The following is a 21,833-nucleotide window of genomic DNA, read 5'->3' as shown; positions in this document are numbered from 1 at the left end:
GTTTTGTGACAAGTACAGACCAAAGCCGCAATAAAACACAAGAGAGTGCCAGGTCGACTGAGTTCGACGCCGCTTGTATTTGTAAATCAAAGGATTTTTACTTATTTTACTGTATGTCCTTATCTTTTTTTGATCATAGTTTTTATATAATTCTTTGCTCATGTTGCATCATAACGCCGAAGCATGTTCTTGTTTGGAAATTTTGCTCACTGACAAAGGTAATAAAACTGAAGCTGATGTAAAATGTAAATTATGAATATTTGAACTCTGCCTCATTGTTTTACAACCAATTATATTATTTTCTTTATTGCACCAAATTATGACAAAAATGTGAACTTTAAATCATCATTTTTGGTTAAATTTAGATTACTTTTTGATTAAAAAAATAAACAAACAAACAAGCAAAAACCCTGCAATCTGAGGCTGGTAGTCAAAGCATCTTCCTGGTTTGGGTAAGTCCAGGTGACAGGTGATAAACCTTAAATCCACCTTAAATCCACCTTAAACCCTCAAAACATTACATGTCTTGGTTTTTGTTTCATCATGTGTGTTCATTTATCACAAACACTTCACCTGTCTGAGTCTAATGCCCTCCCATCCTCCTGTATCGATTTTATGCAGAATAAGACAGGAGAGTTTGTTGTTTTGGAGGAAATGATGGTACTTCAAAATGGCGCTTTCGATATTTTCTCATTGCGTCGATTGAAATCATGATTTAGATCATGATGAATGTTGCAGTTGTGCTCACATGTCACATTTGCATGGCAGACTCTGCTGCTCATTTCCATATTTGCCTCTGTTTTCTGGAGGAAGTAACCCATGCATGGGATATGCATATCTGTTCTTGCTAACATGTCATCCTCAACATTGAGCCATTCAGCAAAGCCCATTGTGTTCCTGGTTTGGGTAAGTCCAGGTGACAGGTGATATACCTTAAATCCACCTTAAGTCCACCTTAAATCCACTTTAAACCCTCAAAACGTCACATGCCTTGGTTTCTGTTTCATCATGTGTGTTCATTTGTTTATCACAAACACGTCACCTGTCTAAGTCAGATGTTTAATGTGTTTAACATGTGTGAACAAAACAAAACACAAAACACAGGTCTGTTTGTGATGAGGAAACAACATTAGAATGAAGAAAAAAAAAAAAAAACACAGCCTGATATGGGCCCTTTAGGAGTGGTCAAATATTGTCCAGCAAAACGAACACATCCTCCTGTATCCCTGTGTGTCTGATGCCCTCCCATCCTCCTGTATCCCTGTGAGTTAGACTGAGATAAAATGTCTGACTAACATGTCGTTTTTTGCACCATATTGCCATAGCGATGCACGAAAGAGCCCTTCTTATACTGATGGGAAAATGTCTAGGTTTTCCTACATTTCAAAATGAGATAAAAACTTATTAGTGTCATTGAAGGATGTGACTCTTTAGGTCATCCTCGCCAAAAAAGTCCGGGGGACCAAAGTTGTGTTTTGTACAGTGTTGCCACGGCGATGCCTTAAAAATCCTTGTTATTCCGTTTTAGTGCATCAGCGCTTCCAATTTGCATTGACTTTGTTAAAACACAATAAAACACAAGTGCCGCGTTTTCACCATCCTTAGGGAGTGCCAGGTCAGCTGAGTGCAAAGCACGGCCCCCGAGGGCAGTTCGATGCCGCTTGCAGCTTTAATTTAGTTTTTATCTTTATCTTTTCAGTTCCAATATTTGCTTAAAGAGGCGTATTTGACTTCTGTGGGGAAGTAACTGTTAACGCAATATATTTAGATAATGATAATGCTATATTCACCGAAAACAATCTATTAAAAATGTTTTATTAGTTTAACTTTTGTTTATGACGCTCTGAGTCCCCCCATCCTTTGCGCTCTGCGCTAAGTCGCTCCCCCTTCAGAGCACTATCACAATACAATCAGGGTACATCCGGCTAATGAAATGAAACTACTGCACATTGCATCAGATTTGTGAAGTTACAGTTTTGTATCATGTTTTTGTATATTTATGTAGAATGGTTGTGTGGGAGTATGGATGATGTAAGCTTGTAAGGAGGAGTAACCGTAAGGAATTACTCAAACATGCATGGATGGCATCTAAAACGTTTGAACATAACATGTTAGAAAGCTCAAAAAAACTATTTAGCATAATACCACCTCTTTAAATTAGCTTTAGTCAAAACTTTCTGGGGGTGGAAAGGTGACAGGTGAGGTGGCAGGTGAGAGTTGCAAGTGGTGACTTCACTTATTTTCATTTATTACTAGGGATGTAACAGTAAGTGAAATACTGTGATATTGTATTGTGTCTTATGATAATATTGGGGCTGTCAAAATGAATTGGATTACAAGCCCTGTTGCATAGTTTTGCAGAAGCAACAGCAAAAACAGAAGGAACTACATAGGCCGTGATCCTTTGCCCCATTTCAGTCATTACGCACTTTTAAATCTTAATTTTTTGGATTATGACATAATGATTTTATTTTAAGGTCTTGCCAAGGCATTTAAAAAATAACAAAGCAGATACGTACAATTTCACACAATAAGTATCATAATGTGAGAGTTGGATATTGTTACATCCCTATTTGCTGCATAACTTTTTAAAGTAGTAAAATTTAGTTTATAAAGCATTTGAATTACAAAAACGCCAGCTGTATTCAGAATTTCAGTTTAAGGAGTGGGATCTGGACTCTGATTTGGGGGGGCACTGATTTGGGACTTGGGACTTAGATTTGCCAAAACAACTTGGTCCCACGTCTACTTTCTGAAGATTGGTGAATCTCCCTGAGTTTGGATTGACAGGTGAATCCAGGTGATTGACAGGTAGATTAACTAATCATTAATTTTTCAGTTTCATTTATCTTTATTTTTTGGAGACTCCAGTCAGAGCACCAGACTCTCTTTTTCATGAGTGTCCTCTTCAAATACAGAACAATACAAACAAAAACAAAACAAATAACTGCATAGGTCCATTTAAAACACTAAAAAAGGAACAGATGTGAGTATAAATGTTTATCACCACATTATTAAAGTTAATTGGTTGCATAAATGTGGACGTTTTGCTTGTCCTTGAAATGTATTCCTCTACTGCACAGGTGTCAAACTCAAGGCCCGTAGGCCAAATGTGCCCTGCCAAGTCATTTTATGTGGCCCGCGACAAGGTCAATTAAAAGTTATGACTGTCTTAAAATATCAGTTTATAACGAGATACACAGTTACTCATTTTTTCATATCCATGCAATATTTGTAACTTGAATAAATGTCAGGATCCACATGTTCCTGCTCCCTGTTTTACCTCCTGTGTGCTCCTTCCCCTCCCTCACCTGCCTGAATCTGGAGCTGGGCGGAGTTCCTGGCTCCTCCCGCACGCACCTGAATCCCATCAGCGCAATCAACGCCACCTGCCGTGGGATAAGAGGAGCCAGGACCAGAAACTCGGTGTCAGATCGTCCGTGTGTCAAACCTGACTACTCTAGCTCTGCTTGGTAGATATTTGTTGCTTGCTTTTTGATGCTTATTGGATTTTTGCTACTCCCAGATTCCTGCTCCCTGGACCGTCCCAGCTCCTTCTTCTCTGGTTCCGTTCCTGACCCTGCCTCCCCGCTCTGGTATTGTCTGCTCGTTGTCTTCACCTCTACGTCACGCCTTGGACCCTGGCTTGCACCTCGCTCCCTGCTCTGATTCCTGCTTCCTGGACCGTCCCTGCTCCTCTGGCTCCGTTCCTGGCCCTGTCTCCCTGCTCCGGTGTTGGCCACTCCCTGTCCTCATCCCTGCACTCCGCGTCACGTCCCTGAACCCTGGCTCGCACCCTGCTCCCTGCTCCTTGTCTGTTCTACCATCATTTGTCTGTTGTTTCACTGACTGTAAATAAACACTGTAAACTTGCTCCTGCTCGAACATTACAACAATAAGTATACAAAAAAGGATTAATTAACAAGATTAAAAAGTAGTTGCATTTATTTTACGTTACATTTGAATACATTTATACTGCTTAAATTATATCTGGCGCTTTGAGAGCATCCATTTTATTGATGTGGCCCTCGGTGAAAATGAGTTTGACGCCCCTGCTCTACTGGGATGCAAAATAACCTTTTTTTCTATATCAGTTCTAGTTTTAGACATAGAGAATCATAAGATCTTGTATTAAAAGTTCCTGTATCAAACTTCAACAAATAGGTGTAGTGTCTTATAAGTACACTTAATACAGTGTTGTTCTCTTCTGACAGATACAAATGGACAAGGTACTTTTTCATTGAGTTTACATTTATGTGCATGTCCATATCAAAACAAATATCGCAGAAAAATATCACAGGGGTCTTGAAAAATATGGCAGAGAATAGGAGAGGGAAATGTTATTTTGTTTGTAAATGATGGGTGACCAATGATCTCCTTTGTTTCACACGCATCACTGAAAGAAACAAATCTGATTGGACAGCTGTGTTTGGCTCTGGCCCGAGACATGACAGAGGACGTGGGGACCAGACTGACATCGCTGTGCATAAAATTCTACAAGTGACAGAAGGTTTACGTCAAGAAAATGAAACGATTTGAACCTTTGTGTCTCTTGTGTTTCTTACTCTTGTTGCAGTGACATGATGTGGACATGTGACTCGTCTCTGTGTTTTGACCCAAATCTGTCAAAGACACTCAGACCATCACAACATGTCCCCCACTGACACAGGACGGGCTGTGGAAGTAGTAACAGTAGTATGAACAGTAGTAGTAGGTATTGTAGTAGCAGTAGTAATAGTAGTTGTAGTAGTATTAATAGAAGTTATAGTAGTAACACTTGTAGCAGTAGTTATAGTAGCAGTAGTAGTTGAAGTGGTAGAGGTAGTAGTAGTAGTAGTAGTAGTAGTGGTAGTAGTAGAAGAAACTATAGTAGTAATAGTAGTAGTATTAGTAGAAAAAGTAGCAGTAGTGGTAGCAGTAGTTATAGTAGTAGCAGTAGTAGCAGCAATAGTAGAAGTAATTGTAGTAGTAGTAGCAGAAGTAGTAGTAGCATTAGCAGCAGCAGCAGCAGCAGCAGCAGTAGTAGTAATAGTAGTAGTAGTAGTAGCAGTAGTAGTAGCAGTAGTAGTAGTAATATTAGTAGTAGTAGTAGTGGAAGTAGTAGTAGCAGAAGTAGTAGTGCCGGTAGTTATAGTAGTACCAATAATAGTAACAGTAGTAGAAATAATAGCAGTAGTAGCAGTAGCAGCAGCAGTAGTAGCAGTAGTAATAGCAGTAGTAGTAGCAGTAGTAGTAGTTGTAGTAGTAGTAGTAGTAGTGGTGGTGGTAGTAGTAGAAGAAACTATAGTAGTAATAGTAGTAGTATTAGTATAAGAAGTAGCAGTAGTGGTAGCAGTAGTTATAGTAGTAGCAGTAGTAGCAGCAATAGTAGAAGTAATTGTAGTAGTAGTAGCAGAAGTAGTAGTAGCATTAGCAGCAGCAGCAGCAGCAGCAGCAGCAGCAGCAGCAGCAGCAGCAGCAGCAGCAGCAGCAGCAGCAGCAGCAGTTGCTGCTGAAGAAGCAGCAGCAGCAGTAGTAGTAGTAGTAGTAGTAGTAGTAGTAGTAGTAGTAGTAGTAGTAGCAGCAGCAGCAGCAGCAGCAGCAGCAGCAGCAGCAGTAGTAGTAGTAGCAGTAGTAGTAGTAATATTAGTAGTAGTAGTAGTGGTAGTAGCAGAAGTAGTAGTAGTAGTGCCGGTAGTTATAGTAGTAGCAATAATAGTAACAGTAGTAGAAATAATAGCAGTAGTAGCAGTAGCAGCAGCAGTAGTAGCAGTAGTAATAGCAGTAGTAGCAGTAGCAGCAGCAGTAGTAGCAGTAGTAATAGCAGTAGTAGTAGTTGTAGTAGTAGTAGTAGTAGTAGTAGTAGTGGTAGTAGTAGAAGAAACTATAGTAGTAATAGTAGTAGTATTAGTATGAGAAGTAGCAGTAGTGGTATCAGTAGTTATAGTAGTAGCAGTAGTAGCAGCAATAGTAGAAGTAATTGTAGTAGTAGTAGCAGAAGTAGTAGTAGCATTAGCAGCAGCAGCAGCAGCAGCAGCAGCAGCAGCAGCAGCAGCAGCAGTAGTAGTAGTAGTAGTAGTAGTAGTAGTAGTAGTAGTAGTAGTAGTAGTAGTAGTAGTAGTAGTAGTAGTAGTAGTAGTAGTAGTAGTAGTAGTAGTAGTAGTAGCAGCAGCAGCAGCAGCAGCAGCAGCAGCAGCAGCAGCAGCAGTAGTAATATTAGTAGTAGTAGTAGTAGTAGTGGTAGTAGTAGTGGTAGTAGTAGTAGCAGAAGTAGTAGTAGTAGTGCTGGTAGTTATAGTAGTAGCAATAATAGTAACAGTAGTAGAAATAATAGCAGTACTAGCAGTAGCAGCAGCAGTAGTAGCAGTAGTAATAGCAGTAGTAGTAGCAGTAGTAGTAGTTGTAGTAGTAGTAGTAGCAGTAGTAGTAGTAGTAGTAGCAGTAGTAGTAGTAGTAGTAGCAGAAGCAGTAGCAGTAGCAGCAACAGCAGTAGTAGTAGTAGCAGTAGTAGTAGTAGCAGCAGCAGCAGTAGTAGTAGTAGTAGTAGTAGTAGTAGCAGAAGCAGTAGCAGTAGCAGCAACAGCAGTAGTAGTAGTAGTAGCAGCAGTAGTAGTAGTAGTAGTAGTAGCAGAAGCAGCAGCAATAGTAGTAGTAGCAGTAGTAGTAGTAGTAGCAGCAGTAGTAGTAGTAGTAGTAGTAGTAGTAGTAGTAGCAGAAGCAGTAGCAGCAACAGCAGTAGTAGTAGGAGTCTAACCCCCAACCTCCTGACTGAGAGGAGGAGGCAGGACAACCACTCTGCCACAGTAACACAGGGAGGACATGCTATACTTTGTACCCTTAAAAGCCTGTTCTCCAGAGCAGCCCGTGGTCCGGATGCACCCAGCCATAGCGTCCCATGTCTAATGCTGAATGGAGCACTTAGGGGGGTGTGGCAGAGACGCTAAGCCCACAGACGAGCTCTCACCCTGGGCTTTGACTGTCCCTGACCCCCCCCTCTCTCCATCTCAGACCCCTTTGTACGACATTGAATGAGGATGTTCTTTGGGCTCGGATCGTTTACATGGGGAAGGGGAGGAGTGGGGAAGGGGGCGGGGCAGAGCCTATAGATTTGTTAAAGTGGGGCTAAACACCTAAACCCCGCCCACCTCCGCATTTCAAATAGAGCTGCTAAACTGGGCCATACCTGCTGTACCTAAAGGGGAGAGTGAGGGGGGAAGAGGGGCGGGTCTGGTGGACTAAAGGGGAGAGAGGGGGTGGCTGTAATCAGGGCAGTCTTGTGTGATGTCACATAGTACTTGAAATTGCAGTGCCCTCTGAAGGCAGCAAACACTTAAATTGTGAACACAAAGCTGCAAATTGACCTAATTTGCACTAAAGTTGGCAAAAAAAAGACCAGGAACAGTAGATAATGGTATTAAAACACCTAGTAGCAGCAGTAGTAGAAGTAATAGTAAGAGTAATAGTAATATAGTAGTAGAAGAAAATGTAGTAGTTGTAATAGTAGCAGCAGTAGTGGCAGTAGCTCTTTTTCTTTTCCTCTCCTTTCTTTTTCTTTTGCTTTCCCCCCCCCCCCCCCCCCCCCTTCTTCCCTCTCTTCTCTCTCACTCTCTGGGCTGTGAGCTCCTGTTTTTTCTCTCTTTCCCTCTCTCTGTCCTTCTCCCACCCTCCTTTCCTCATGTCTGTGTCTTTCCCTTCTTCCCTCTCTCCTCTCTCTCTTTCTGGGCTGAGCTGTAGTTTTGCACCCCCTTTCTCTTCTTATTCCTCTCTTTCTCTCCCTCCTTCCCCATTCCCCCTCTCCGCTCTTCTCTTTGTCCTGCTCCAAACACTGTCACTGTGATTGTTCCAGTGGCCCTCAACCTCACAGGAACTCCTCTGCTCTACCAAGAATCCTCTGGACTCCAAGAATCCTCCGCACCCTGAGAATTCACTACACCACCAAAAATCCTCTGTCCTGGTTCAGTACTGGCTCAGCCCTGGTTTAGAACTAGTTTAGTGCTGGTTTACTCCTGGTTCAATCCTGGTTTAGTCCTGGTTCAGTCACAAATGGTTTAGTCCTGGTTCCCACTTTGCACTCTGAGAGTCCTCGGCCTTTTGCATTGTGTCCATGAGCAGGACACTTAACCTGTGGTTTGATAGTGTGAGCGCTTGGTGATGGTCAGAAAGGCCACTACTCAGTCAGTCAGACCCAGGGCAGCTGAGGCTCTCCTCCTCCAGAAGCATCACTGAACAGCTAAAGATCACAAGATAAAATGGACAAACTATTGTAATTTCAATTATGGTCTTTGTAAATTGTAACCTTTCTTCATAAAATGAATATGGACACTCATCTATGCTGTAAGGAGCAGGGCCAGAGGAGCAGAGCCAGAGGAGCAGAGGGACAGAGGCAGAGAGGCAAATATAATTTCCCCATATCAGAGGTGTTTGGGTCAGGAACACAAAAACAGTGACGGTCAGGATGAGGGTTGGACCACAGACCGTGGAGTGAAGGACTCTAACAAAATATCGCCATCTCCTGTAAGATTTGAAAACTACAAGTTCAGTGACAAAACAGTGAGCCCCTTTGGAATTATTCACTCTGATTTTAAGATAGAGGGATAAACAGAAACACGTTGGCCTAAATGCACAACATTTGTTAAGTTAAACAACACATAAATCAAGCTGAATTTAATTGCCCTGGTTCAGTCCTGGTTCAGTCCTGGTTCAGTCTTGGTTCAGTCCTGGTTCAGTCTTGGTTCAGTCCTGGTTTAGTCCTGGTTCAGTCCTGGTTCAGTCCTGGTTTAGTGCTGGCTCAGTCCCGCCCGGTTCAGTTTCAGTCTTGTTCTTGTCCACTCGGTGGCGCTGTTGCTCCTCAAAGGGAGAGCTCGTCAGGCGCATGCGCAATGCATGTTGTGAACAGCAGTTTTCCCGGAGTTTGATGAAACCGAAATGAAACAAAACTGCGCTTTTTCCCCCCGCGAATTTAACCATAAACTACGTACCACGGGACCGGGGCACGTACGTACATTTAAAAACACATTTACTCCACATTTATAGTCTATTTAATGCTTTCTTTTGCTTGGGTTTATTGGGTTAGCCGCAGTTAGCAGCTGCTGTTGGCCGTACATGAGCTTTCCCTGCGTTCCTCCAGTACCACAGGCTACACACGCTTGTATTATAACAGTTACATTTGTTTGATAAAGAAGGTACGCGTTTTTGTTTCTCTTGTGTAAAAATAACAATATGCGTATGCATCTTTTTCTTTTATCTGCCCAAGTTTTCTTTATAAACACCAAAAATAAGAACTAGAACTAATCAAATTGGCAGATCAAAATGATACCAGGGAAACGATGAGCTACGATAAGGGACTAGGATGGTTACCATGGCAACCTATAGTAAATTATGTGCAGTACCAGCAGACATGTGTACAATTATACTCAGACATGTGTACAGTTATACTCAGACATGTGTACAACTATACTCAGACGTGTACAATTATACTCAGACATGTGTACAATTATACTCAGACATGTGTACAACTATACTCAGACGTGTACAATTATACTCAGACATGTGTACAATTATACTCAGACATGCGTACAATTATACTCAGACATGCGTACAATTATACTCAGACATGCGTACAATTATACTCAGACATGCGTACAATTATACTCAGACATGTGTACAATTATACTCAGACATGTGCAGAATTATACTCAGACTGACAGGGAGCTAGAGTTTTTCATTTGACTTTTGTCTTTACAGAAAGCCGATGAGGTGGCATCATTGTGATATTCAAAAGTACAAGCAATTGTATTCAAAAACTGCGCATTTTAGCAAACTGAAACTGTTTTTGAAATGTTTCAATAATCACGTGGCAGCACTATTCTCTGGTCTGGTCTGTCAGTGAGACTTAAGCCTCTGTTAGTGCAGGGATTGTGTAGTTCCAAACTGCACACCGTTGATACTTTGCAGTAGCATCACACTGCAGTGTTCTACATGTAGGTGTATGGTGGAATGTTGAGCATTTACCATGGTAACACAATGTATACACACATTAGCAAACACAGTCGAAAAAGTTTTAAGTTAGTCTGAGAATGCTCAAGAAAAAATTGATTCAAACTAATTTTCATGCACTATTTAAACCCTTCTGTTCTGTTTTTACATTATTTTCAATCAGAATTTTACTCTTGTTCGTCTCACAAGTTGGCCACTTTATAAAAAATCATTGCAGGGAAAACGATAATAAAAGAGCAGACTGTTACTAAAAGCTTAACTGATGAGTATGAAAATGCTAAGATGTTTTCTCCTGGTTTATGTTTAATACTTCAAAAATCTGACAAAGTTTGACGTCTGTCCACATAGATTTATGGTACAAAATATGCAGCTGTAATGAAACATAGGCACATGAACATCTGTGGGAAAGATTTGTCATTGATTTGTCAATGTTGATTTTAATTCTACAGTATAAAAGTATTTTGTCTTGTGTCCTCAGAATGGAGTGTTCCGTGTCCTCTCTCATGTCCCTCCTGTCCCCCGGCCTGGCTGTAGGACCCTCTCTGTCCTGTGGGGGCGCACTTGGGCTGTGGTGGGTGGGGCTTCCTCTGGAGGCTGGCTCTGAGCTGCCGAATGGGCGGGACTTACCACAGGACATGACCAATAACATGGTGAGACTGAAACACTTTGGTTTAATCAGGTTTAATATTGTTTTGTTGAATAGTTTATTATGGGATTGGACCAGGGCTGTCAGTCTTTATTCGTTTAGTCGATTAATCGGTCAATGGAGTCTTCGTTGACCAAAATGTGACATATTTTATTTAGATGAAGAATTTATATGAGACAACAGCAGAAAGAGAGTGAGTGAGCTGAAGATTTGGTATTTTAGGTATTTATCTGTAAAAAAAAACGAGATTGAACAAATTTTTGCATGAACTCCCTCTGCAGGGTTAGTCTAGTGAGTGCAGTTTGGGTCAGATACATAAAGATAGGGCATAGTTTTGACAGCTTTTGCCACGCCCCCTTTTAGTTGACCAGTCGATCGTCAACACATGTCTTTAATTCAACAAGAATTTCTTCTAGTCGACTGCAGCCCAAGACTAAATTTGGGGAATTTGCTTAGTTTAGCTTTGTGTAATAGTTTGTGAATTATATTTTGAAAAAAAAACTTGCAACTCCCAGCCCATATCTCATGACCCGTCTACTAAACGACAAGAGTTATTCATTTAGATGTAAAACACTCGCAGAGAGCAAGGGCTGCAGATGGTGGTGCACTGAAAAGAGAAGCAGTGTTGATTAGGCTAAAAACAGAAGCATCAGTGAAGGTGATTTGAAATGATCAGAGAGAGTCTGGTGAAAATGAATGGACTTAAATGGACTCTCTCTTCCTTGATGACCACCTGATGATATCACATCGAGGGAGAGTGGAGAGTGATTTGGCCTCTGGCGAGAGACAAACTAAATATGAAAGATACACTCACATCTGTGAATGAAAGAAATCAAAACTCCAATTCTATGTACTTGAATGAGGAAGAAAAAAAAACAGTTAAAAGCTGAAAAACACATTATAGCCCTATGTTATTGGACTGTTTGTGTGCTCTGCATGTTAGCTGAATTCACCTTCAAGTTTGTGTCTGGGTCACGACCCTTTTTAAAAGTCAAGTCCAGAAAATTGGACCATAAACTGGACTGGAGCCGTTAAAGAAGACATATTGTGCTTGTGTTTGCTGCACATTTGAAATCGCAATATTCATCTAAAACAACTTAATGAAAGAAACAAGTCCACTGACTTCTACATTAATAAACTGCAGTGCCCAATGGGAGCTGACGTTACCATATACGTCATCAAAACAAAGTGCTGCATGCTGTAGGCCCCTACTGTGCATTACACTAGCAAGCAGCTAGTATTTGTACCAGAATGACTATGCTACGTTGCCGAATCCTATGTGTATCACCAATTAAGAAAATACAGAGAACGAAATGTGTACATTACACTGGGCTTATGTCGGTGGCAGTGAAAACGGGGGTAGATTGGCAAAATAATGTCTTGAAAATTAGCAATTAAACATTATTAAATATGCATGAGTCACTCCAAATACAACTTCAAGAGGGTAAATGGTAAGCGGAAACAACTATAACATGGTTAAAAGCTCTGAAAAGTCCATTTTGTATAATAGGTCCACTTTAAACTTTGGTTCAAATGAGGGGTGTGTGTGGAGATGTTTTATGCAAAGAGCAGGTTGTGAATGACCTCAGACTGTTCTCTGATTGGCTCTTTTGCAGGAGACAGCTGCCAATCAAAAGGCTTCGATGTCACTTCCTCTGTTCCTGCGGTAAGTCACAAAACTGGGGAGATACACAGTTACGAGTTATGAATTACATCCCTACTGAGTGCCCCTACAGTCATTATATATGAAACTTTTGATTTATTTGAGTGAGACTGAACACAATTACCTGGGCTCCAGAATACACACTTCTCCAATACTTAACCGACATTTGAGTCTGGTCATCTTCCCAAGTTTAGATGGGCGTGATTTACAAATGGTTTAGCCAATCAGAGACACGCATGGTCTGTCCATATCAAAACAAATATGAGGGAAAAAACACCTGCAGAATCAGTGAGCTAAGCACTAAACTGTTGATCTGAGGTGAGAGAATGGTTAAGTTAGAATGTCATTTTGCTGCAAATGGTAGGTGACAATGAGCTCCTTAGTTTAACATGCGTCACTGAAATAAACTAATTTAATTGGACAAACACTTTTGGCTCTGGCTCGAGGCGCGACAGAGGGTGCAGTGACCACACTAATATTCCTCTATATAAAAGATACTGAGAGGCATCAGTCTGGACTTACCAGGCGACATTTTAGCTTTTATCATCCAAGACCACGCAATGATCATTTTTGGAGCAATGGTGTTTTGAATGCAGGGCAACCAAAAATTATTCAAACTTGCATGAATCACTCTAACACAACACAACTTCGACTGGGTAAATTATGGAATACTATTATAACAAGACAATTTAGCAGAATATGTCCCATTTTAAATATGTCCCTGATGTTTATGCTTGTGTTTGGCACTCAGTTTTGCCTGTCAGGCTCAGAGCCGCTCTCAGCAGAACCTCTCAGTCCAAACCCAGGACCAGAGAATCCGAACCACACAGACCATCTCACCTGGAACTGAACTACTGCTGCGACCCAGCACAGACCCAGGTAAAACCAGGATTGAACTGGAACTGAACCAGGACTGAACCTGAACCTGGACTGAACCTGGACTACACCTGAACCTAATTGTCTTTGACATTGAGCAACTAATTATTTTAAATAGTCTGTGCTCTTACAGTTTTAAAGATGTACTACAATCACAACTGAACCGGGGTTGCCAGAGCCTTGACCTGCAGATAGAGACACATACAAGTTTGTCTCATTGTCAGTTTATGGACAGATCAGAACCTCCAGAATTCACCCACTGAGCTGCAGAGGCTGCACTAGCACTGATTCATGAGTGGGGAGTGGCAAATGGTGGGGATTAGGTAGTGACCATTCAGATCAGAGAGAGACATTTTAGGTTTAAAGCAACTGGATTTCAGCATAGAAACTGGCAACACAAATGAGAGACTCATGTGAGGCTCATTCAGCTTTCTGATTGGATAATCATCTTGAACCAAAACAACAAATTATAACATATAAACATATCAAATGTGACCTTATATTTTTGTCATTAAGAATAAATCACCACTACAAGTGTTAGTAAAGTAAAAGTTATATTTGATTTGAACATATTTACCTCTTATCTAGAGATACAGAGATGTCATGTTTATGAAATTTAAAATGAAAATCTTGTCTTGTCGATTTTAAGTTGTCATGACTTTATTCAGATCCTGTCAGAGATGGAAACTCCGCAAAGGCTCCTGGGCCACAAACTGAAGAAGTATCTCCTCCAACAGAAAACACCAAAGCAACAATAAATGACGAGGCACTAAAAATGGCTGCCACAGAAAAATGCATATTATTAAAGGAAACTGAGAGAGATGAATCCAAAATGGAGGACAGTACAGACAATATGACAAAGACGCAAAGAGGAAAGAATAAAACACAACAAACCAAAACTGTGTTTGACAATCAAAAGCTAGAGGTGTTCAAAATGCCTGACTCAGAAAACCTGGTGAACAGACTCAAAATGGAGGCAGCGAAGCAGGACACAGCGCCCCCTACAGTCCGCTACAGCTCACGTTTGGCCCTGAAGCCTCGTCAGGTCCATCGTCTGTCCTCCAGAGTGCTACCTCCTCTCCATAAACAAGGTCTGATGAAGACTAAACCACAGAAACGAGAAGTGAGGAGCAGAGGAGCAGAGGAGAGAGGGGAGGAGGAGGAGAAGGGGAGAGAGGGTGTGGCCACAGAGAGCACAGGGGGAGCAAAGGTACAGGTAAGTCCAACAGCTCACAAACCGGGGGGGTTAACCTGTTTTCTACACATGTAAATTAGATGTACATTAAAGACACATTCTGCAAAATCGATTTTTCAGAGCTTTTACCATGTTATACTTTTTATTTCCTTTTTATTTACCCTCTCCAAGTTGTATTTGGAGTGATTTGTGCATGTTTGAGCAATCTTTCTTTCTTCTGCCCATCAATTCCCGTTTTCACTGTCCCCTGTACATGCCCACTGCTCTGTAATTACTTTGTTCTCCATTTTTATTTTCTTAATTGGTGGTACATGTAGGATCTGGCATTGTTACATAGTCATAGAAAAAAAAACAATCCGCTGCTCACCAGTGTGATCTGCAGCTATCCATCTGAAGGGCCAACTGCATGCGACTAAACCAGCATGATGATGTTTACTGCAACGTCAACTCCCATTGGGCACCAAGTCAACGAGTTTGTTTCTATTATTAAGTTGTTTTTGATCAATATTGTGATTTAAAATGTGAAAATTTCAACATTTTGATCCATGTCATAGATGTAACTGTCATAGGTGTCATAGATTAACTGCAGCAGACACAAGCATAACAGATCTGCTTTAAACTATAATATATGAGGATCATTAGAGATGCATTCAGAAGTGATATGTTTAGATTAATTGTGCACACGCCCAGTACTGATGTTAACATTTTATCCCATTCATTGTAATAGGATAGCAAAAATAAAAACACAGTGCAGACATGTGGTTCTTGTTTATATGTTTGTCACATTTGGGTAATAACAGTCAATATCTAACTTCCAGCTCCAGTTAGTTTACCAAAGTTTGCAGGATTTGTGGCACTGAAATAAACGTAAAAATTAAACCATCATTGTGAGCTGCTATATTTTTGGGACATATTTGTATAATGATTCAAGAAATGTTTATTATGTGGTTGTTGTCATGTATGGTAATGGTAATACTCACATGTGGTCGACAATCGCCAAAACAGCCCTGTTTTTTTTTATAGTTTGATGTATGTAGGCCAACGCTAACTCTCCCTCAGAACATGCTAACTTATGGAACCATTTCTGCTCCTGCTCAGGTGAAAGAGACGCCAAGAGAGGGCGTTACTCAGGACATGACAGGTGTGGCTATTATCGTGGAGGCGGCAGGTGGACGGGAGCGGCGGCACACCTGCTTAACATGTGGGAAGAGCTTTTACCAAAAGAGCCATTTAAAGAAACACGAAGTCACCCACAGTGATCAGAAACCCTTCTCCTGCGACAAGTGTGAGAGAAGCTACTCATCTAAAGAGAGCTACAAGGCCCACCAGGTACTAGACCAGGACTCAGCCAGATACTAAACCAGGATTAAAACCAGGACTGGACTAAGGATTTACATGGGACAACAGCAGAGAGTAAAGAGTTTGTAGTCAGATAGCTGAAGATTTGAGAGTGAATTGTGAGTTTAATTTGCCTTTTTTTTTTTTTTTTTTTTTTACATACCGTAAATTTCAGACTTTTAGCTGGTCTGGCCCATATTCAGGTGAGCTCAATAGTCCGAAATTTGCGGTATACTTTTCTAGCACTTTTACATTTAAATGCTTTTGTGTTTTTTGCATGGACCCCTGTATGTTTTGAGCAGTTTGGGTCAAATACTTGATCAGATCATAGATACTAAGAAATTTTAAGAGCCTTAGCCCCCTTTTTAGTCCAATCATTGATTAGCAGAGCATGTCTTTAGTCCACCAAGAACTACTTTAGTCAACAGCAGCTCTACTGATATCGAAAAAATACCTCTCCTGATATATCACCCCTATCTAGTGCCCCTGTAATAGTCGTGTGGTCCTGTTTGTAAGACCTAAATGTCTTCATGGAGGTATTACTGCATTGCCTGGAATGTTCCACAGTATGCCATAAAACATATAAATCTTTCATTAAGTAAATTACAGGTATATTTATTGCTCAAAAATATCTTGAAAACATGCATTCTCATTGTCAGTTTAGTCTCCTCTCCACAGATCTGACCAGTAACTTGGCACTACCACTTACTTGTTTCTTTGGAAATGAATACGTTTATTGCCATGCTGTAGGCAAAGCAAAGACATCACCTGGTGGTCCCTCCACCAGAAAAGTTACACAGTGCACCTTTAAAAGTGTAGTTGCGGTAACATCAAACTGGGGGTGTTCTGCAAGTGTATCTAAGACCTGTTACCATGATGACACAATGCACACATTAGCAAACACTGCCAAAAAAGTAGTTTCAACAAAAAGATGAGAGCTGAATAACTAAAAAACTGTTGGCTAATGCTAGCTAGCTTATGACTGTAATTTTATTTTGAAGGGACTTGTTTAGCAGCACAAATCAGCTCAGCTGTTGTAGTGCCCACTAAGTCAGTTCTTTTTGGTCAGATTGTGTTAAAACAAAGCTCAAATTATGTCTAACTTGAGTAACAGAGCTTCAGCCACTGCTGTACCTCTAGTTTGCATCTGATGTCATCAACATTCCTTGGGGGTGTGATGCTAAGTATCAGTATCTGATGTTTTTGTGCAGTTGTTCCATCAGGGGAAGCGGCCTTTCCTATGTCCTCTCTGTCCAAAGGCCTACGGTTTAAAAAGGGACCTAAAGGAACACCTGGTGCTGCATTCTGGACTCACACCGCACGTGTGTCCCCACTGTGGACGGGGCTTCACACGCAGACCCTCACTACGAGCGCACCAACTCAACCACTGCGCCAAACGCCCCAATACAGCAGGGACAAAGGTACTGAACCAGGTCTGAACAATGTTTTAACCAGGACCAACTGAACCACTGTGCTAAATGCTCCACTACAACAGACACAAAGATACTAAACCAGCACTGAAGACGGACTAGATCAGAACTGAAACAGGACCAGCCTAGGGCTAAGGACTAAACCAAAGATCAAGTAAGATCTAAAGCAGGACTAAACCAGGTCTTGATTCTAGGTCCAGGTCCAGTGCTCGGTCTGCAGAAAGTTCCTGTCGAACTCTGGGTCTCTGAAAAACCACATGAAGATCCACACAGGAGAGAGGCCTCACATCTGCCAGCACTGTGGGAAGAGCTTCAGCCAGAAAGGTACTGAGCCAGGACTGAGCCAGGACTGAGCCAGGACTGAGCCAGGACTGAGCCAGGACTGAGCCAGGACTGAGCCAGGACTAATAATACTACTACTACTAATAATAATAATGATAATAATGAATTTTATTTATAATGCACCTAACATTTGAAGCCAAATCTCTGCTATAGTGAAAGAACAAAAAAAAAATGAACAGAACTAGGACTGAACGAAGTTGACACTAGCACTAAACTAGGATTAAACCAGGACAGAACCAGGTCTCAGCCAGGACTAAACCAAGACTGAACCAGGATTACACCAGGATTGAAGCAGGACTGAAGCAGGACTTGGATTGCTTTCAGGAAAATTTAGATTCTATAATATTTTTTTGTTTGGACCAAAAATGAACTAAACTCAGGTCTCTTGTCTGACAGGAAACCTTGTGGCTCACGTGCGAGCTCACAGTGGGGAGCGGCCTTACACATGCACAGACTGTGGGCAGGGCTTCGGCCAGCGAAAGGAACTGCAGCGCCATCAGCAGGTGCACAGCGGTACTGCGTTCCTCTGCAGCTGCTGTGGGAAAGTCCTGAGAGACGCACACACTTTGAGGGCCCACGAGGCTCTGCACTCAGGGGCCAAAGCTCACAGCTGCAACCTGTGCCCCAAACGTGAGTACAGACCAGGACTAGACCAGGACTGGAGCAGGACTAAGGACTAAAGCGAGAGTGAACCAGGGCTGGACTGGACTAGGACTAGACTGAACTGGAACTAAAGTCTTTGTTCAGTCCTGGTTGGTTTATAATTTAAGGTTAAGGTTAATGTAAATTTTATTGTACCCATAGTGAAATTTGTCCTCTGCATTTGATCCATCCTCCAGTGCCAGTTACGTGTCCTGTAAAAAGTCCCAAACCCCGGGTTGTGTCTTGCAGGCTACGTTTCGGGAACAAAGTTGCGTCGCCACCTCCGCAGTGCTCATTCTTCAGAGAAGCCCTTCACCTGTTACTGTGGTTCTGCCTACTCGCTGCGCCAGAGCCTCACTCGCCACCAGGCTCTGCACCGATTGGATGAGACAAGGGCAGAGGCTGGACGTCTGTTCGACCGGCAAATCAGGGGACAAGCATGCAAAATCTACAAGGACTTCAGCACAAACCCAGAGGTGTACAGGGGAGAAGAGGGTCAAATAAGGGATGAGGGGGAGCAGAGAAAAGCGGAGGGGATGGGGGAGGAGGGGGACGCAGAGCTACTCCTCATTCAAGAAGTGGCCGAGACTATAGAGATTAACACAGGGTGAAAAAGTATGTTAAAGAGGGGGTATTAACTGCTAAAACATAACATATTTAGCTCACCATGCTACTTTATTGCTTTGAAAATGCTATATTTGCCGAAAATAATGTGTTAACATGTTTTATTTTTGTTTTTGTTGCTCTGAGTCACCTCCCGGACTCACGCCTCACTCAGACTGCATGCGGTCCATGTTCAACGTTTGTGTTGGACCGGTTTAGCTGTGCTGTGCTCTGCTGTGCTGTTGCAGTTCACGCAATAACTATTTACTTATTAAAGGAAAAGGCTACGGTCGGCTCCGGCAATAGAATCCAATGGATAAAATTTTTCAGATCTATTCAGAACCCAATAAAAATAAATGAAAGCTAACAGTTAACTGATGGGGCAGGGGGGATGCTCTATGTACCTACCATACAACAGAGCATCCCGACATAGACAAAAAAATAGATTATGGCCCCGCCCTAAACCACACAGGGCGTCGGTCATATTGGGTCAAACTTGAGACGTCCAAAATCAAGACCTCATACTTAATGAGCTTGTCCTAGGGTTTTGATCCAACGTACTCCAAACTGAGGCAGTATCATCAGGACATATCTGGAGTCAAAAGTTTCCATAAGTGTCAGGGTGTGGTCATCACGAGCTCTTACGAAGCGGCCATTTTGAGAAAGTATCAAAATCCCTGTAACTTTTGCGAACATCATTAGATAAGACTCCCATGTAGCGTTTGTGTATTGGATAAAATGGTGTGTGGATTCAAATTTTATCTTTAAAAATGGCTCTCCAGTGCCCCCTGCAAAGTTACAATGGGCCGGAAACATTTCTTTCTAAAGCAACACCAGAAATCTTGAATGACATATCAAGCCAGGGTTGATTGGTGGCTCTTCCACTGTGTTAAAAGCTATGCGTCAAATAGTGAGTTCCCATTTTGTCCAAAATCAATACAATATTGAGGCTGTTGTGTATCCACCTGATCCCGACTATGTTTCTGATTCTGACGACGACTCGTTTGTTACACAACTTATGCTCCAGATGAGCAGAATTCAACCTCAGTGAGTTCCATTTCATGTCCTGGGTGGCGGCTGACGGCGCGGACGCGTCCAGCAACGGCTTGGGCGTGGAGTGGGCTGCTGAGCATTTTGATTTAAACAAAAAAAAAATTATAAAATAAGAAAAGAGAGAAAAAAAACAGAAAACTTTAATGATGTGTGTAATTTAAATCAATACTACCAATCAGGTTGTATTTTTCCTTCTATGTGTTCCATAATCAGAATGAATACAACAGTTATGCTATTTCTGTGATTTTATTTTGATCAGGTGTAAGACTCATTTCCTTTCTTTTTTTGAAATGTTTATTCGGGTATGATTTTGAGTACATGTTTTCATATTTTTCCATGTGTGATTTTGAAATAAAGATTTAAGTTGAGTTGATTAAAAATAAATATGATTTATTATAATCAAAAGGGGGGAATTGTTATGGCTTTCTTTAACATAAATCTTTATTTGTATTATTATGGATCATTTTGACCTAACCTTCGTAATACCATCTGTTATGTATGTTATGTTGTTATGTCTTTTCTGTACGTCTAGCGGCCTCCGGCCACTTTGATTAGAATAAACTGGCAAGATTGTTTTGGTGGTATACTCTTTATTGTTTACATTTGTCAGCTAAGGGCGAGACGACACTGCTAGGGACACAGCTCTTTGACAATTGTGCACAGTTGATTCAATAAACCAGACCTTTGATTCAAGACAACTTCTCTGTTGATTTTTATATCTAAGGCTTTTGACTATTAGAAATTCCACAACAGTGCCCTTCCACAGTCGCAAAGTTTGTGAGGGCCCTTTATCACTGCTTGCAGTTTTAATTTTATTTTTGTTTTTCTTTCCTCTGCTCCATTTTATGTTAAACATGTGTATCATATGTGCTGACTGTTGACTCTTTGTTTTTGTAAAATGTTTATTTTCTTAATAATATATATGTTTTAAAAGAGCACAGGTGATGAGGAGGAGCAGAGGAAGGGGGAGAGGATGAGGGAGGAGAGACAGAGCTACTCTTCATTCAAGAAGTGGCCAAGACTGTAGAGATACTGTAGATGTTACAATTGAGTGTGCTTCTGTATAAATTATTATTATTATTTTTTTTTTTTTGTGTACATTTTCAGTACATGGGAAAAATGAATTGGTCTTTTAAAGCACCTCTTTGTAAGGCCTTATTTTGTTTTCAGCCCTATTGATACTTTGCAGCTTCAACATTCCCTGGAGGTGTAATGCTAACTTTAGGCACTGCTCTGTCTGAGTCAGTTCTTTATGGTCAAATTGTGTTAAAATAAAGATCAGATTAAAATCCAACAAAGCCTGAGACAGGGCAGTGTCTACAGTTAGCATCAAGTGCCAGGGAATGGTGATGACGTGTGTGTGTGTGGGGGGTGGGTGTGTGTGTGCGCGTGCGTGTGTGCGTGAGCGAGCTGGATCTTCTGGTCAGCAGAGTTATATCTTTGTGAGCTCTCGTGCAATGACAGGGCCACAGGAACTCACAGATCTGTCTTTGACTATTGTATTCTAGTGGTATTCAGGCGTAATTAACAGTAGTATTAGTACATCGAAGTACAAGTTTAAAAGTAGTATGCATTGCTAAATGTAGCTACTTTATACTGTGTTTTCTACATTACCACTGTATCACTACGTACTGTATTACAGAAAAAGTAGTTATTTTGGATATATATTGTGAAACATGAATACGGCCACTGTGCCAGTCTCATCTGAAAGAGGACATCTATACAACCGTCTAAACAAAAGTGACACAAAAGTGTCATGACTTGATTGCCTCACCTAAAAACAAGCTGAACAAGACCTGCATTTTGCATCTTTCATTGTAATAAAAAAAAAAGATACTGGTTTAAAAATAAAACAAAGACAACATTTTACCCTAAAATGTGGTGTTTAACTAAAGATCCACTACGCAACATTTCTGCATTGTCTGCCTGCTTGTCTCTTGTCATTGCTTTGCCTGTGATATAGCATTAAACATATCTCATGTTCAATTACGGGCTGTTTTCACTACTAAAATACCTTGAAAAACATGCTTTCTTTCAGTCAAAAGATGACACTGGCCACTCTAGATCTCT

The 21,833-nt window shown here is 41.2% G+C and overlaps 1 protein-coding gene across 1 annotated transcript; it reads left to right on the top strand.

Annotated features, from left to right (window-relative positions):
• The first annotated feature begins 8,857 nt into the window (after positions 1-8,857).
• LOC129456167 (zinc finger protein 408-like) lies at positions 8,858-20,442 on the top strand. Its single transcript, XM_055220997.1, has 10 exons — positions 8,858-8,973; positions 10,454-10,625; positions 12,238-12,287; positions 13,036-13,163; positions 13,829-14,376; positions 15,454-15,684; positions 16,905-17,114; positions 17,318-17,447; positions 17,862-18,095; positions 18,357-20,442. The coding sequence occupies exons 2-10, from the start codon at positions 10,455-10,457 to the stop codon at positions 18,716-18,718; spliced, it is 2,064 nt and encodes a 687-aa protein (XP_055076972.1). The 5' UTR covers positions 8,858-8,973; position 10,454; the 3' UTR covers positions 18,719-20,442.
• The last annotated feature ends 1,391 nt before the right edge of the window (positions 20,443-21,833 follow it).

Source organism: Periophthalmus magnuspinnatus, chromosome 3 (assembly GCF_009829125.3).
Source record: "Periophthalmus magnuspinnatus isolate fPerMag1 chromosome 3, fPerMag1.2.pri, whole genome shotgun sequence".
Classification (NCBI taxonomy): domain Eukaryota; kingdom Metazoa; phylum Chordata; class Actinopteri; order Gobiiformes; family Gobiidae; genus Periophthalmus; species Periophthalmus magnuspinnatus.
This window is presented reverse-complemented; position numbering and strand designations above follow the sequence as displayed.

Coding starts and splice junctions, on each gene's coding strand:
- LOC129456167 (XM_055220997.1), top strand. CDS start 10,455: ATGGAGTGTTCCGTGTCCTCTCTCATGTCCCTCCTGTCCCCCGGCCTG. Junction 14,377..15,453: donor CAGGGGGAGCAAAGGTACAG/GTAAGTCCAACA, acceptor GCTCCTGCTCAG/GTGAAAGAGACGCCAAGAGA. Junction 15,685..16,904: donor AGAGCTACAAGGCCCACCAG/GTACTAGACCAG, acceptor GTTTTTGTGCAG/TTGTTCCATCAGGGGAAGCG.